The 16,350-nt window shown below is 46.5% G+C and overlaps 2 protein-coding genes across 2 annotated transcripts; both read right to left on the reverse strand.

Annotated features, from left to right (window-relative positions):
• Positions 1–11,850: 11,850 nt before the first annotated feature.
• Positions 11,851–13,450, reverse strand: LOC127330899 (7-deoxyloganetic acid glucosyl transferase-like). The gene has a single exon (XM_051356970.2). It carries the CDS (start codon positions 13,360–13,362, stop codon positions 11,956–11,958), a length of 1,407 nt encoding a protein of 468 aa, XP_051212930.1. The 5' UTR covers positions 13,363–13,450; the 3' UTR covers positions 11,851–11,955.
• A 1,410-nt stretch (positions 13,451–14,860) lies between these two features.
• LOC127330900 (uncharacterized) lies at positions 14,861–16,136 on the reverse strand. Its single transcript, XM_051356971.2, has 2 exons — positions 15,440–16,136; positions 14,861–15,318 (listed from the first exon to the last, which is right to left on the reverse strand). The coding sequence occupies exons 1-2, from the start codon at positions 15,671–15,673 to the stop codon at positions 15,115–15,117; spliced, it is 438 nt and encodes a 145-aa protein (XP_051212931.1). The 5' UTR covers positions 15,674–16,136; the 3' UTR covers positions 14,861–15,114.
• Positions 16,137–16,350: the final 214 nt, after the last annotated feature.

A 16,350-nucleotide genomic window follows, 5' to 3' on the forward strand; every position in this document is an offset into this window, starting at 1 on the left:
ACAACAAGCAACTTATAAGAAATAAAATGCATAAGCACATATTCAATACCACAATAGTTTTTAGGCTATTTGTCCCATGAGCTATATATTGCAAAGATAGAGGATAGAAATTTAAAGGTAGCACTCAAGCAATTTACTTTGGAATGAAGAAGAAATACCATGTAGTAGGTAGGTATGGTGGACACAAGTGGCATAATGTTTGGCTCAAGGATTTTGGATGCATGAGAAGTATTCCCTCTCGATACAAGGCTTAGGCTAGCAAGGTTATTTGAAACAAACACAAGTATGAACCGGTACAGCAAAACTCACATAAAAGACATATTGTAAGCATTATAAGACTCTATACCGTCTTCCTTGTTGTTCAACCCTTACTAGAAATTATCTAGACCTTAGAGAGACCAATTATGCAAACCAAATTTTAGCAAGCTCTATGTATTTCTTCATTAATAGGTGCAAAGTATATGATGCAAGAGCTTAAACATGAGCACAACAATTACCAAGTATCACATTATTCAAGACATTCTACCAATTACTACATGTAGCATTTCCCGTTTCCAACCATATAACAATTTAACGAAGAAGATTCAACCTTCGCCATGAACATTATGAGTAAAGCCTAAGGACATATTTGTCCATATGCAACAGCGGAGCGTGTCTCTCTCCCACACAATGAATGCTAGGATCCATTTTATTCAAATAAAACAAAAACAAAAACAAACAGATGCTCCAAGCAAAGTACATAAGCTGTGATGGAATAAAAATATAGTTTCACTAGAGGAACCTGATAATGTTGTCGATGAAGAAGGGGATGCCTTGGGCATCCCCAAGCTTAGACGCTTGAGTCTTCTTGAAATATGCAGGGGTGAACCACCGGGGCATCCCCAAGCTTAGAGCTTTCACTCTCCTTGATCATATTGTATCATCTCCCTCTCTTGATCCTTGAAAACTTCCTCCACACCAAACTCAAAACAACTCATTAGAGGGTTAGTGCATAATCAAAATTCATATGTTCAGAGGTGACATAATCATTCTTAACATTTCTGGACATTGCACAAAGCTACTGAAAGTTAATGGAATAGAAAAATCCATCAAGCATAGCAAAACAGGCAATGCGAAATAAAAGGCAGAATCTGTCAAAACAGAACAGTCCGTAAAGACGAATTTCTAAGAGGCACCAGACTTGCTCAAATGAAAATGCTCAAATTGAATGAAAGTTGCGTACATATCTGAGGATCACTCACGTAAATTGGCATAATTTTCCGAGTTACCTACAGAGAATTAGGCCCAGATTCGTTATAGCAAGAAATCTGTCTCTGCGCAGTAATCCAAATCTAGTATGAACCTTACTATCAAAGACTTTACTTGGCACAACAATGCAACAAAACTAAGATAAGGAGAGGTTGCTACAGTAGTAACAACTTCCAAGACTCAAATATAAAATAAAAGTGCAGAAGTAAAATAAACACATGGTTTATCTCCCAAGAAGTGCTTTCTTTATAGCCATTAAGATGGGCTCAGTAATTTTAATGATGCACTCCCAAGAAATAAGAGTTGAAGCAAAAGAGAGCATCAAAAAGCAAATTCAAAACACATTTAAGTCTAACCCACTTCCTATGAAAAGAAATCTTGTAAATAAACAAGTTCATGAAGCATAATGCAACAAGCATAGAAAGACTAGCCAAGCGCAACTTCAAGATTTTCAGCAAAAAGAGAGGTATTTTAGTAACATGAAAGTTTCTACAACCATATTTTCGTCTCTCATAATAATATCCAATAGCATCATGAGCAAACTCAACAATATAACTATCAAATGAAACATTCTTATCAAGAGTCTCATGCATAAAATTATTACTCTCCACATAAGCATGATCAATTTTATTAGTTGTAGTGGGAGCAAATTCAATAAAGTAGCTATCATTATTATTCTCATCAAGTGTAGGAGGTATAGTATAATCATAATAAAATTTACTCTCCATAGTAGGTGGCACCAAAAGACCACTATCATTATAATCATCATAAATAGGAGGCAAGGTATCATCAAAGAAAATTTTCTCCTCAATGCTTGGGGGACTAAAAATAGCATGCTTATCAAAACCAGCTTCCCCAAGCTTAGATTCTTCCATAGCTTTAGAAATAATAGTGTTCATACTAATAACATTGCTACTAGCATGCAAATAAGGTTCAATAGGTTTTTTAATTTTCGCATCAAACAATCCATGTCTTAACTCAGGAAATAGCTTCAAAAGCTCACTGTTACTTTCCATTATGCTTAACTAGTGAAATAAAAACATGCATGATATTAAGTAAAGTAAGACAAGTAACTAATTTTTTTGTGTTTTTAATACGGAGATCAAGGCAGTAAATAAAGTAAAGCTAGCAACTATTTTTTTTTGTGTTTTGTTTTAGTGCAGCAAACAAAGTAGTAAATAAAATAAAGCAAGACAAAAACAAAGTAAAGAGATTGGAAGTGGAGACTCCCCTTGCAGCGTGTCTTGATCTCCCCGACAACGGCGCCAGAAAACAGTCTTGATACGCGTACAACACGCGACCGTTGGTAACCCCAAGAGGAAGGTGTGATGCGTACAGCGGCAAGTTTTCCCTCAGTAAGAAACCAAGGTTTATCGAACCAGTAGGAGCCAAGAAGCACGTTGAAGGTTGATGGCGGCGAAGTGTAGTGCGGTGCAACACCAGGGATTCCGGCGCCAACGTGGAACATGCACAACACAACCAAATTACTTTGCCCCAACGTGACAGTGAGGTTGTCAATCTCACCGGCTTGCTGTAACAAAGGATTAGATGTATAGTGTGGATGATGATTGTTTGCAGAGAACAGTAGAACGAGTATTGCAGTTGATTGTATTCGATTAAAATAATGGACCGGGGTCCACAGTTCACTAGTGGTGTATCTCCGATAAGAATAAGCATGTTGGGTGAACAAATTACAGTTGGGCAATTGACAAATAAAAAGGGCATGACCATGCACATACATGTTATGATGAGTATTGTGAGATTTAATTGGGCATTACGACAAAGTACATAGACCGCTATCCAGCATGCATCTATGCCTAAAAAGTCCACCTTCAGATTATCATCCGAACCCCTTCCAATATTAAGTTGCAAACAACAGACAATTGCATTAAGTATGGTGCGTTATGTAATCAACGAATACATCCTTAGACATAGCATTGATGTTTTATCCCTAGTGGCAACAGCACATCCACAACCTTAGAACTTTCTGTCACTGTCCCAGATTTAATGGAGGCATGAACCCACTATCGAGCATAAATACCCCCTCTTGGAGTTACAAGCAAAAACTTGGCCAGAGCCTCTACTAGTAACGGAGAGCATGCAAGATCATAAACAACACATAGATAATAGATTGATATTCAACATAGCATAGTATTCCATATTCATCAGATCCCAACAAACACAACATGTAGCATTACAGATAGAAGATCTTGATCATGTTAGGCAGCTCACAAGATCCAACAATGATAGCACAATTAGGAGAAGACGACCATCTAGCTACTGCTATGGACCCATAGTCCAGGGGTGAACTACTCACTCATCACTCCGGAGGCGACCATGGCGGTGAAGAGTCCTCCGGGAGATGATTCCCCTCTCCGGCAGGGTGCCAGAGGCGATCTCCTGAATCCCCCGAGATGGGATTGGCGGCGGCGGCGTCTCTAGAAGGTTTTCCGTATCGTGGCTCTCGGTACTGGAGTTATTATCGACGAAGGCTTAAGTAGGCGGAGGAGGTAGGTTTAGGGGCGACGCGAGGGGCCCACACAATATGCCGGCGCGGCCAGGGCTTGGGCCGCGCCGCCCTGTTGTGTGGCCGCCTCGTCGCCCCACTTCGTATCTCCCCCGGTGTTCTGGAAGCTTCGTGGAAAAATAAAATCCTGGGCGTTGATTTCGTCCAATTCCGAGAATATTTCCTTACTAGGATTGCTGAAACAAAAAACAGCAGAAAACAACAACTGGCTCTTCGGCATCTCGTTAATAGGTTAGTGCCGGAAAATGCATAAATATGACATAAAGTATGCATAAAATATGTAGGTATCATCCATAAAGTGGCATGGAACATAAGAAATTATCGATACGTTGGAGACGTATCAATGGTTACCTCTACAGCGAGTGGAGAACCGACAACTATATACGGAGGTCTGTACACGGTTGGAGGCTACGGCGAGGGATACTTTTTCCCTACATGGGTGGCAGCATAGTCTACGGATAGATGCCCCACCTACACTTTAGGCGTTATATGATTCATCGTTACGACATGTATCTCGCCTAGTTTTTATTATTTATCCTTTTGGACTTGAGACAACAAAACGGCTGTGTGCATCCTGGTTATGCAGAGGCTGGATGTAATTGCTTATTAAAGTAATAAAGCATCATTTATCGAAAAAAAAATGTCGCTCCCTTGATTAAATTAACAACCAGCTATCATATCAAACTTTCAATCCTTCCCACGCTAGGCATGAGGGTATCTCCAGCAGGCGGCGCAACCAGGCAAAAAATGCGTCTGGTACCTCCTCCAGCGGCGCGACGCATCGTGACCGGAACATCCGCGGCGACGCAAACCCGGCGCATATTTACGCCTAAAATGTGTCGCGGCGGACGCTGAGTACGACGATGCGTGTGCACCAGGCGCCGACGCGTGCGCAGTACGACGACGACTACGACAACTCCAAGGACTACATCAAGGCGCTGGTTTACCACAACGAGGAGGTCAAGTATGACAGCGACGACTACCGCGGTTATCTTCCAGGAATGGCATCTGGCCATGGCGGAGGGCCGCAAGTATGAGTACCCGGGCAGTCCTCGGGGTCGTTGCTGCTGGCGATGAGCCACTGCTGCTGCTCGTACTCCGCCAGTAGCGCCGCCTGCGACGCTTCCTCCGGCTCCTCCTTCACCTCCGGCTTCGGTATGAGGAGGGCTCCGCCGGGATTGACGGGCGTCGTGGGCTCCTCCTTCACCACGCGATTGTGGATGGTGTAGGGCGCCGAGCGGTACAACGCCCACGCCTCCTTCACGGGTAGGCTGCCGCGGTCGAAGCCGTTCGCCACGGGGCGATCTTGCGGGCGGACGAGGACGACATTGCTTGGAACGGCGACGAGAAGATCTGGGGGCGGCGAGGAGAAGGTTTGGGAATGGTGAGAGATTGGGACGAACCGCAGGGCCTCTTAATGAACAGCGGTAGCAGCGGGTGGTTGCACGCAATAACGCCGGCGCGGACGGCCATGCGGCCATGCATGACGAGACGCGTCCCAGTGTCGCCTGGGAAAACAAGGGACGCCAGTAACGTCGCTTGACCAAAGGTAGGCGACGGGTTTTAGACTTCCGAGTCGCTGACGCGTCGGGCCCGCGTCGCTTCGCCTCGCTTTTCGATGTGTCCGGCGTGCCTGGAGCGTCCCATATGGGGCGGGGACGGGCTCGGGGCGCCGGACACCGTATCGGGCCGCGTCGGACAAAAAACAACTTTGGGAACGCGGCTGGAAACGTTTTTTTTTTTCCAACGCGCCCCAAATCACTTTGGGGGACGGTTTGAGGGACGCGGCTGGAGATGCTCTAACAATTCAGGTGCATGAGATGGATGGCACTGCACGGGTGTATTAATAATTCAGTTGAGAAACCATGGATCGAACGTGCTCTCTAATTACTACTAGCTGGTACTGGTGGTACAGCTATGAAAATAAACTCAGGAAATGAATCGGGTTCCTCAAACCTAATTGTCAAATTTCGGGTTCCTTAAACCTAATTACCAAATTTCGGGTTCCTCAACCCCGATTCGTCCTTTTTCTTTTTCTTTTTGTTTTTCCCTTTCCTCCGCACAGTAAGTCGGGATCAGGTGCACCGATTTTTGAATAATCGGGTTACTCTACCCCGATTTTTATAAATTGGGTTTCTTGAACCCGACGGTGTATTATTCCTGCAAAATGTCAAAATCGAGTATTATTTCGGAAATAAACAAAAAAAAGTGTATTATTAAAAAAAATCGCGCGTCCAATTGTCTAACCACGCCGCCAGACATTGACATTGTTTGCTGGATGAAAAACTTTGTTTGTTGTACCAATGTCTGGCAACTACTACAAACTAGGGAGATGCCTTGTTCTGCTGCTATGCTTGTCTAGCAACTAAAAACTAGGAAGAGGTTTTGTTTTGCTATGCTTGTTGTACAACGCGAGTTCACTAATCCTCGTAAATTATATAGCCATCCACACGGACGTAAATTTTGCCTAGACAAGATGTTAACATCGTAGCTCAATAATAATTTGTTGGATCTTCATAGCCCAAAATCTATGGAGCAATTGGCTTTTGTCCCATTTTAAGTTTGATTCATGTTTACCCTCCTAAAAAATTAATTTATTTGCCATGCACAAAAACTAGTTTTGAATATCTCGACGTGATAATCTTAAAAGTAGAAATGGTTCGCAATTTGACCAAATGGTTCGCAAGATATTTCATTTTGAAAACAAGCATAATAAAAAGCTGACACAACCTACCCTCCGTGGCGTTCTCTATCATCCATCTTCCCCACTTTGCTTAACCCTTAGAGCATATATCTTCACCGCCGCTCCTAATAACGCTTTCAATATCTTTATTGGTATCCTAGTGAGAGAAAATATCCGCATCGGCGTTCCCCAAAAAACATTAGCATGTTTTGGAGCCTCATAAAGGCACCGACATCCCGAAAGGATCCCTGTACGAAGAGCTTCTAGCGGGAGCACCGGCATCAAATTTCTGCTCGAAAGATGCTTCCTGCTCCACATGCAGTGACAGCCCCTCCAAAGATTCGTCTCTCTCCTACATTTTCTACCCACATATTTTTCTTTAACTATATGTATGTGTGGTATAGAGGTAACCGATGTAAAACACATTTCCCATTGTATATTGGAAACTGCTTATATTATCGCTGATCATATTATAGAACTCACGATGCAGAGGCGTAAGTAGACTGCTTCCCGTTCATTTTTTAGCACCCAACGCACCATGTGTCTCATGTGGAGACTATCGTTGGACTTTCGCAACGGTTAAACTTTTTTTTCTTGTGATTTCCAAAAAGGGACGCTTTCCCGGTACATGGTTTGGTTAACCGAAATGCTCGTGCGCGTGGGCTAATCAGTCTAACTGGGCTGGTTTGGCTGGATATGTTCAGACTGGTCTGGCCCATTTCTTTTCACCTTTTTTTCTTTTTCTGTTTATATTTTATAAAAAGAGTTTTATAGCTCCAAACTAGGTGAAAAAAATTCTCATAAATTTTAGAATTATTTAGTTTGATTTATAATAACAGGAGATAATTACTCCCACAGAAATATTTTTGGAATACTCCTTTTATTACGACTATGGAGATATAGGATAATTCCAAGAAAGCACATACGAACTAATTTTGGGAAATGCCTAAAAATAAAAAAATAGGTATATTGAACACATGGAAACCCTTTTTGGACCAAAATAAAATATAGTAAAATATTTTTATGCCCTTTGCCCTTAGATGGCTAGCCATGCAATATTTACAAAATAGCTTAGGATTTAATATTATACCTCAAATAAATTCAAGAAATGCCACAAAATGCAGACAAAAGTATTGTGTTCATTGTAGAACATAGAAATCCATTTCGATAACCAAGTAAAAAATTAAGAAGTCATATTATCTTCTCTCTTTGTTTTCTCTAAACTATATATTATTAATAATATCCTGGAAAACCCAAGATGCAAATAACACCAAATAGAATATTCTCCAACACTTTACTTGTAATTGTAAATGTCAAATTATTTCCTCCCTTGTGAAACATGAGTTTGGGAAATATTTAAAAATATCTAAGAATCGAAATAAAGGCTTTTAGTAGAAAAAAGGGCATATCAAAAGGACATGGTGTTTTGGCTCATAGGTTTAGATGCACCTATTATAAAAAAATGTATTTAAAATTTATTTTAAAATTGTAAAAAATCGAAATAAAATCCTGAGTGTGCATCCTCGCGTTCTATGTTAGCTCACAAAAGTTTGGCACGGGAAAACATTTTGTGTGCACTATGTAAAAAAGACAAAAAAAATGTCTCGTTAAAAGCTGTTTTGTCGCGTTAGAAATTGTTTTTTTTACACTGGCCATAAAAATAATATTTTTCTGTGAAATTCGTGTGCGAACATAAAATGTCTAAATGTACACCCTGTTATTTTTTCAGAATTTTTAAACATTTCGAAATATGATTTTGAATAGTGGGTGCATCTACACCTATGAGACAAAGTAGATTTTCCATATCAAAACATAACTCCACCAAAATTGGAAAAGTGTTTCTATGCCATCTCTTTATAATTTCAGCATGGTTGGATAAATACTTTGATTGCCACTAAAGAATCTGAATGATTGAAACGAAAAATACAATCAATTTGGATAGTCATGTTAATCTACTCATATAAAATTTGTTTTAAAACCCATGTTCAGGTCAAATAGGTCATCAAAAATTTACTGTTTCTTCAAAACTTTCAATAAAGTCTAACAATTCAATCGACTTAATGTAATAAATTTAACATCTCAAAAAAGAATATTACACGATCCCGTGTGATCCAAATTACACGATTATTTAATTAATAATAAAATGTATTAGGTTGTATGATCTAGTAGACCGGGGCTTTCCCCCTTTTTAAAAAGGGCCGCGCTCAGTGTCGGCCGACCGATCCGCGGGCGGGATCGGTTGCCTCGACCGCCGTCCATCCGGCCGCATCGGACGCTCGTGACCCGTCCCATCAAGCAGGTCGCTTTCACCGTTCCTATGATTATATATGCATGTTCGGCTGCTGAAAGGTAGCGTGTTGTTTTGGTCTCGTGGATGGACCTGTCCTCTCGCGCTGTGATACTGTTTTCCTACTGTAAGCTAAGTCCTTTCTTTGTATGCTTTCTTTGTATGTAGGCTAACTTATTTGTTTACAACAAAAAATAATCGGTTGTGGTGTTTACAACAATAGCTAACAACATTTTTTTTAGCAAAATAAAGGCTTTGTTATTGTTGTTGTACAACAATGAGTAAACCATTTACAATAATAATTATCAACAAAAATAACAAAAAATTGAGTATTTACAACAATATTCAAAAAATGAGTTTACAAAAAACAACAATTCAGCACTAATATTATTTTGCGCCAAAATATCTTTACAACAAATATCCAATATATTTACAACAAGAAATTAACAACAAAATCAACATTTTTTTATTTAGGTGTTTACAATAACAGAGCTTCATGCCAAAAAATATCTTTACAATAAATCAGTATCATATTTACAACATTAATTAGCAGCAAAAACAACAAATTATTTTAACAAAAAAATAATTTCTATTTCAAAAAATATATCTTTACAACTAATCATCAATATATTTACAACAATAGTTAACAATAAAACCAATAAAAATATTACTGTTCCATGCCTCACACCTTCTTGGCCATCTCTGCCGGTATCTCCAGCGCCGACGATGGCACCTATGTCCACAACACAGTACTTGGGGGTCATGGTGGTGCCGTAGCCAAGCAGTTGGAGGCGCCGAGAGCGCTCACCTGAGGTGGGGGCGGAGATAGATGAGGAGCAAAGGAGCACCCCGCCGGGAGGAGCAGGGCGTCACAGCCGTAGTCGAGCGGTTGGAAGCGGAGAGCGAACTCACCGGAGGTGGGGGCGCAGCTGGATGGGGAGCAGAAGGCGCGCTCGACGGTAAGGAGATCGGGCGGCGCGCTCGCTGGAGAAAGGAGCAGGGGCGGCGCGCTCGCCGGAGAAAAGGAGCAGGGGCAGCGAGCTCGTCGAGGAGGAGCTGGGCAGTGCGCGATAACCCACAAGTATAGGGGATCGCAACAGTCTTCGAGGGAAGTAAAACCCAAATTTATTGATTCGACACAAGGGGAGATAAAGAATACTTATAAGCCTTAACAACTGAGTTGTCAATTCAGCTGCACCTGGAAAAGCACTAGTAAAAGGGGTGATGTGAAAGCAGCAGTAATATGAGAGCAATAGTAACAGTAACATAGCAGCAATAGTAGTAACACAGAGGCAATGGCACCAGAAAATAGTTGATACTACTTCCAATGACATATAGAACGAGTATATGATGATGAGAGATGGACCGGGTTCTCAGCGAGTAACTCTCCAATAACAAGTGACAAGTGTTGGGTGAACAAATTACAGTTGGGCAATTGATAGGATTAAAATAGCATTAAGACAGAACATCAAGATTATTAATCATGTAGGCATGTTTTCCATATATAGTCGTACGTGCTCGCAATGAGAAACTTGCACAACATCTTTTGTCCTACCAGCCGGTGGCAGCCGGGCCTCAAGGGAATCTACTGGCTATTAAGGTACTCCTTTTAATAGAGCACCGGAGCAAAGCATTAACACTTGGTGAAAACATGTGATCCTCATATCACAGCCTTCCCCTCCGGTTGTCTCAATTTCTGTCACTTTGGGGCCTCGGATTCCGGACAGCAATATATGCAAACAACTTGTAGATACAATCTAAGCAATAATTATAAAGCTTAAATCTAAGATCATGCCACTCGGGCCCTAGTGACAAGCATTAGGCATAACAAGATTGCAGCAACAATAACTTCACAAACTTTATAGATAGACTAATCATAATGTATCATCCATCGGATCCCAACAAACACAACACCGATTACATCAGATGGATCTCAATCATGTAAGGCAGCTCATGAGATCATTGTATTGAAGTACATGGGATAGAGAGTACCAACTAGCTACCGCTAGAACCCGTAGTCCATGGGGAACTACTCACGGAGCATGATGGAGGCGGTGGCGTCGATGGATATGGCTTCCGGGGGCACCTCCCCGTCCCGGCGGCGTGCCGAAACAGAGATTCTATCCCCCGAATTGGAGTTTCGCGATGGCGGCGGCGCTCCGGGAGTCTTTCTGGAGTTTCGTCAATCCGTATCGCGTTTTTAGGTCGAAAGGGGTCTTATAGGCGAAGAGGCGACGCATGGAGGTGCCTGGAGCCCCCTCACCATAGGCTGGCGCGGGCCCAGGCCTGGCCGCGCCGCCTTATGGTGTGGTGGCCCTCTGGCCCGCCTCCGACTCCCCTTCGGTGTTCTGGAGCCTTCCGGGAAAAATAAGATATTTGGTCTTCGTTTCGTCGAATTCCGAGAATATTGTCCGAACAGCTTTTCTGGAACCAAAAACAGCAGAAAACAGGAACTAGCACTTCGGCATCTTGTTAATAGGTTAGTTCCGGAAAAACGCATAAAAACATTATAAAGTGTGAGCAAAACATGTAGGTATTGTCATAAAACAAGCATGAAACATCAGAAATTATAGATACGTTGGAGACGTATCAGTGCGCTCGCTGGGGGAGGAGCTTGGGCGGCGAGCTCGCCGGGGAAGAGCAGGTGCGACGCTGTACTGGTTTCGTAGCCAGCGATAGGATAAGGGCATCTCCAACGGGGCGACACAAACGGACATTTTTCGTCCGTTTGCGTCTGCGCGGACAAAAAACACGCTCCAGCGGCTAGACGCAAAACATCCGTAGCGTCCATCCTGACACAAACGTGCGCCAGGAATGTGTCTCTGCGGACGCGTCCGCGCGTCCGTTTGTGTCTGGTTGGGCTGCATGTAGCCCTCTCTCTTCTCCTTTAGTTACGCATGCATTCATTCCTAGCCACACAAATAGAATCTTTCCATCTCTCCTCTCTAATCACGCATGCGGTCAAATAAATGCGTCTCTGCCGCTGGAGAAGGGGCAGACGCATGCGGATATGCGGACGTTTTTTTATGTCCGTGACCGACGCAAACGACATAAATATATGTCGCCCGGTTGGAGATGCCCTAAGGCAAGGTTGGCCCATCCATGTGCAGGTCGCAATTCCGATAGGAAGGAACGATCGATTTTCTGAGATCCTCGATCGGTGGGCTGAAACGAAGCGTTTTCCTTTTAAAAAACAAAGAAAAAAAAACATCACGAGCAACTGAGCTGCTTGATGAAGGAGACGAGCCGGTGGAACTCGGTGGTGGACGAGCCCCCCTCAGCGACGTCCCTCCTCACCTGTTGTGCCAGCGCTTGAGCCGACGTCCTTAGCTCGCCGGACTCCATGGCCTCCCTCACCATCCTCTCCACGACGGCTCTCTCGCACACGTCCTTCATGTCCAGTCCGTTCCCCCACACGGTGCCCACGAAGCGGCTGTTGATCTGCTGGTCCATGAAGAAGGGCCAGCACACCAGCGGCACGCCCTCGACGACGCCCTCCAGCGTGGAGTTCCACCCGGCGTGGGTCAGGAAGCACCCCACGGCGGGGTGCCGCAGCACGTCCCGCTGCGGCGCCCAGTCCACGATGCGCGCCTTGCCGCCGTTCCCCGCCGCCTCGACGGCTTCCTTGGGGCTCGCCCCCACCATGTCGGGCCGGAGCGCCCACAGGAACGCGTAGCCGGCGCCGACGAGCCCGGACAGCAACTCGGTGAACTGCTCCAGAGAAATGACGGTGAGGCTCCCCAAGCTCACGTACACGACGGACCGGTCCGCGTGCCCGTCGAGCCACGTCATGCAACCGTCGTCCTCGCGCCACAAGCTGGTCCTCGGCAGCGCCATTGCCGCCGCCGAGATGGCGTGGAGAGGGCCTATGGCGAAGACGTCGCGCATGTGCGGCGCGATGTGCGCCAGCGCCGACCGCTCCAGCGACGCGGCCGTGTTGAGTATGAGCGCCCGCGCCCCGAAGCTGTGAGCGGTGTGGCTGACGAAAACCTGCAGCATGGGGTCCACGTCGTGGGTCTCGGCGTGACGGCGGCAAGAGCTTGGAAGGTCTCGCCGCCGCAGGAAGCCCTCCATGCCCGGGACGCCATGGACGGGAGCGTCGTCGAGTTCGGCGCCTACAGGGATGGGAACCTCGCCGAGCTCCACCAGTCTGGGCACGGAGAGGTAGGCCAGGAGGCTGCACGCGCTCTCCGTGCGGAACGGGAGCGCCGGCACACCGAGAGCCTCCGCGATGTCGGTGGCGAACGTCAGCAGGCCGTCTGCCACGACGCACGACAGCTTGGGGAAGCCAGCGGCGTCGTCGACCAGCAGCGAGGCGAGGAGAGCACGGTACGCGACGGAGCCAGTCGTCCGCAGGGACCTGCCGAGATCCTTGATGTCGTACACCGAGCGGGGGTGGTCGTCAGGGAGGCCGTCCGGCACGGACATGAGACGGAGGCGCGGCGAGGTGGCCGCGTTGGCGCGGTCAACGCGGCGGAGGTTGTGGTCGGTGTGGAGAAAGGTGATGTGGAGGCCGGCGCCGAGGAGACCCGCTGTGAGATGGAGCATGGAGTTGATGTGGCCCTGCATCGGCCACGGGAACACCAGCACGTGCACCGGCGCCATGGCCGGCTGCATCGCCGGCTGGCCGGTAGCTAGGCTATCTCGAGTTCTGGACTGGGTTCTCTCAGATTGTGGAGTCTGCCTCAGTACATCATCATCAGACCAAGTCCAACTCATTTTTGTACGTACATGCATCGATCGGTGCGTTAGCATTTGATTACTGCTCACTCGTCAGTTGTTGTGGCGTCTTGTGGCCAAGGCATGTGCTTGTTTTTATTTTTATTTTTTAGTGTAGCCATGTGCTTGTTTGATTTACAGCTGGGCATGGGTAGCCCGGCCCGACCCTTGTTTTGCCCAGGTGTAGTTTGATTGCACATATTTGATACTCCATCCTATCCGGAAAAAGTGTTGGACATATGATTTTGCAAAACAATCCCTCAAACTTTGTTGACTTCAACCAGCACTCTACCCCATCTTTCCGCTCAGTGCGCTTACCCTAGCTGTCACCCGCACCATCTCTGCCCACCGCACCCTCTCTGCACTGCTCTCCCCTTGCCTTGTCGTCGAGCTCCGGTCGCCTCGCCGCCGAGCTCTCCATGCATTGGCACGCTCCCTCCACCATTCGGCTCGCCGAGCTCCCCTCCACGAAAAAGTCAACCTTTAGGTCCAAGCCGGCGACGAGTCGCCGGATCCGGCATCTGCGAGGCCTGATCTGGTGGACACGCTGGATCCTGCTCCCCAGCCGACAAGAAGATGATGGTGAAGCTATTGTTCGCGCTGAGCGACATGGATGTTCGACGGTTGGGTCTACGGCGAGGCGTGGGTATCGGGACAAGAGGCGATCAGGAAGAAGCTCGAGTTCGTGTGCTTCGCGGTGCTGGAGGTGGTCTTCTACGTGGGTTGTACGAAGCTGTTATAATTTCCCGGCAGACGATCGTGCCCCCATCCCGAATCGGTACCGCTTTATCCTGACCGTTCATCTGTTTTTTCACGAGTTTGCAGTTTGGCCGAGGGTGCGCACTCAAGCAAAAGCGATATAAGATTGTCTTCCGGGTGAATCGTAACATTGTAATTCAAGGAAGTGATGAATACTTTTTACCGAACAATTGTAAGTGGCTGACCTTTTGCTAAAAGGTCCAATTTTCAGTACTAAAATCTTCAAGAACCCAAACTGATAGTTCTGAATCACCATAATTTTCCAAATACAATTGTTCACGTGATTGATAAACATCAAAACCAACAGCATCATTTGTTAGTTGTTTTAATCTAGACATTTCGCTTTTAGTTAAATTTAGCTGTTACACCTTCAGTTAAGTTGTTTTTCACTTAGGCACGATCTGGCGCAGTGTTAGAGCGTGCGTGTTGCTTGTGACCGCCTTGTTTCTAGGCTCGTAGGATGGCGCGAGCATATAGATCGGATCATGGCGCAAGGGTAGGATCTCTACCTGCCACTCTCTTTCTGTACTGAATAAAAGGCGAGAAAGATGAATCAAAAAAGTTTCTAAGTTTTTCAGCAACGCAAAAAACCCTGTGTCAGTGTCTCAGTCAGTGTCATCGCGAGAGAGATTCAGAGTTCCTAGCCAACGGTAACATCATTATCATGTGGCGCAGGAATAGGAATGACCCTACAATTTCCCTCCACATCACCACCTAAGTTGTGGTGAATTGCAATTGGATGTTCCCAAGCGCTTGGATGTGTCCCATCTCCTGTTTTGGATGAGTTGATTCCTACCGCTTTGATGCATGTATTTTTCTTATTTTGAAGGTTTTAACGAGCATTCCACAAACAAAAAACCTATCTGCTGGAAACGGAGAGTGCCTCAGAGTTCAGAGAGGAACAATGGTCTCGAAGCAATTAAGCCCATCCAACTCCAGAGCGAACCGTGGCTTCAACTGTTGCTGCTGCATACCGACAATCTTCGCAGCGAAACTGTTCGTCTCATTCTTCTCCACTTGTCTTCTGCTGGCGCTGCTAGCACTGCTGCTACCATCACACTGCTTCTGCATTTGTGGCACGGGGCTCGCCATGAACTGCAAACAACAACAAAAAGAGCAAAACTTAACATAACAACGCATGAGATCATGCCATCATGGGATTCATTTCTTTTCCTGAGGTACGTAAAAGCATGTGGAAGAGATGCGAAGCTTATACCTTATTGACGCTGAAGCATTTGCTGGCCATCTGCGCAGACAAGATGGCCTCTGTGGAACCCATGAGGCAGGTGACACTAAATTGATCAGCACTTAAACTAGTGTAGATATTGCTCTGAATTTCATTGGCCAGCTCGATCTGTTTGCCGCATGCGGATACGATCATCATAGGAAAGTCCATAAGTGAACCGGTCGGCATATGCTCCTGGTGGAAGTCAGACTGCCATTGGTCCATGTGTTTGGTGGGGCCCACACAACAGCTGATCTACTTTTACAAACCCACGCGCGATACAGATACAATACAGAGGTGGGCCAAATGCAGTTAAGAGAAGAGTGGGGCGGCGGGCCTTCCCCAAATCACGCCCTCTCTCTCCTCAGTCCTCCACTCCTCCAGAATAACGTCACCAGTAGCAGACGGCCGTCGGGGCGAACAGCGGCGACGCGAGCGCGAGGAGAGGCTGATGGCGGAGGCGCGGCAGCGGGCGGTCGGCGGAGGAGCGGGCGGACGGCGGAGGCGGACACCGTCGCGGGCGTTCCTGCCTGTGGTGGTGCGCCCATGGCTAGGCCCGCGCGGTGGTGGTTAGCGGCGGAGGGCGACTCGACTAGCGGCACTGTCGATGCGCCCGATCCGGTGCGTGCCTCGCGTCGGGACGGGGGCCGCGTCGAGGACAAGGCAACGATGGGGACGACGCGGCGTCGGGGACGAGCGGCGTCTAGGCGGCGTCGGGGACGGGCGGCGTCGACGACATGTCGGCCTCGAGGACGGGCGGCATCGGGGACGAGCGCCATCTCGGACGGATCGGCATCGGGGACATGGCGTCGTCGATCCGGCGTCGGAGACGAAGCGTCGTCGAGGACATGGCGGCGCCGGGGACAGGGCGCCGTCTAGGACGGGTCGACGTCGGGGACCTG

The sequence above is a fragment of the Lolium perenne genome, chromosome 2 (genome assembly GCF_019359855.2).
Source record: "Lolium perenne isolate Kyuss_39 chromosome 2, Kyuss_2.0, whole genome shotgun sequence".
Classification (NCBI taxonomy): Eukaryota; Viridiplantae; Streptophyta; class Magnoliopsida; order Poales; family Poaceae; genus Lolium; species Lolium perenne.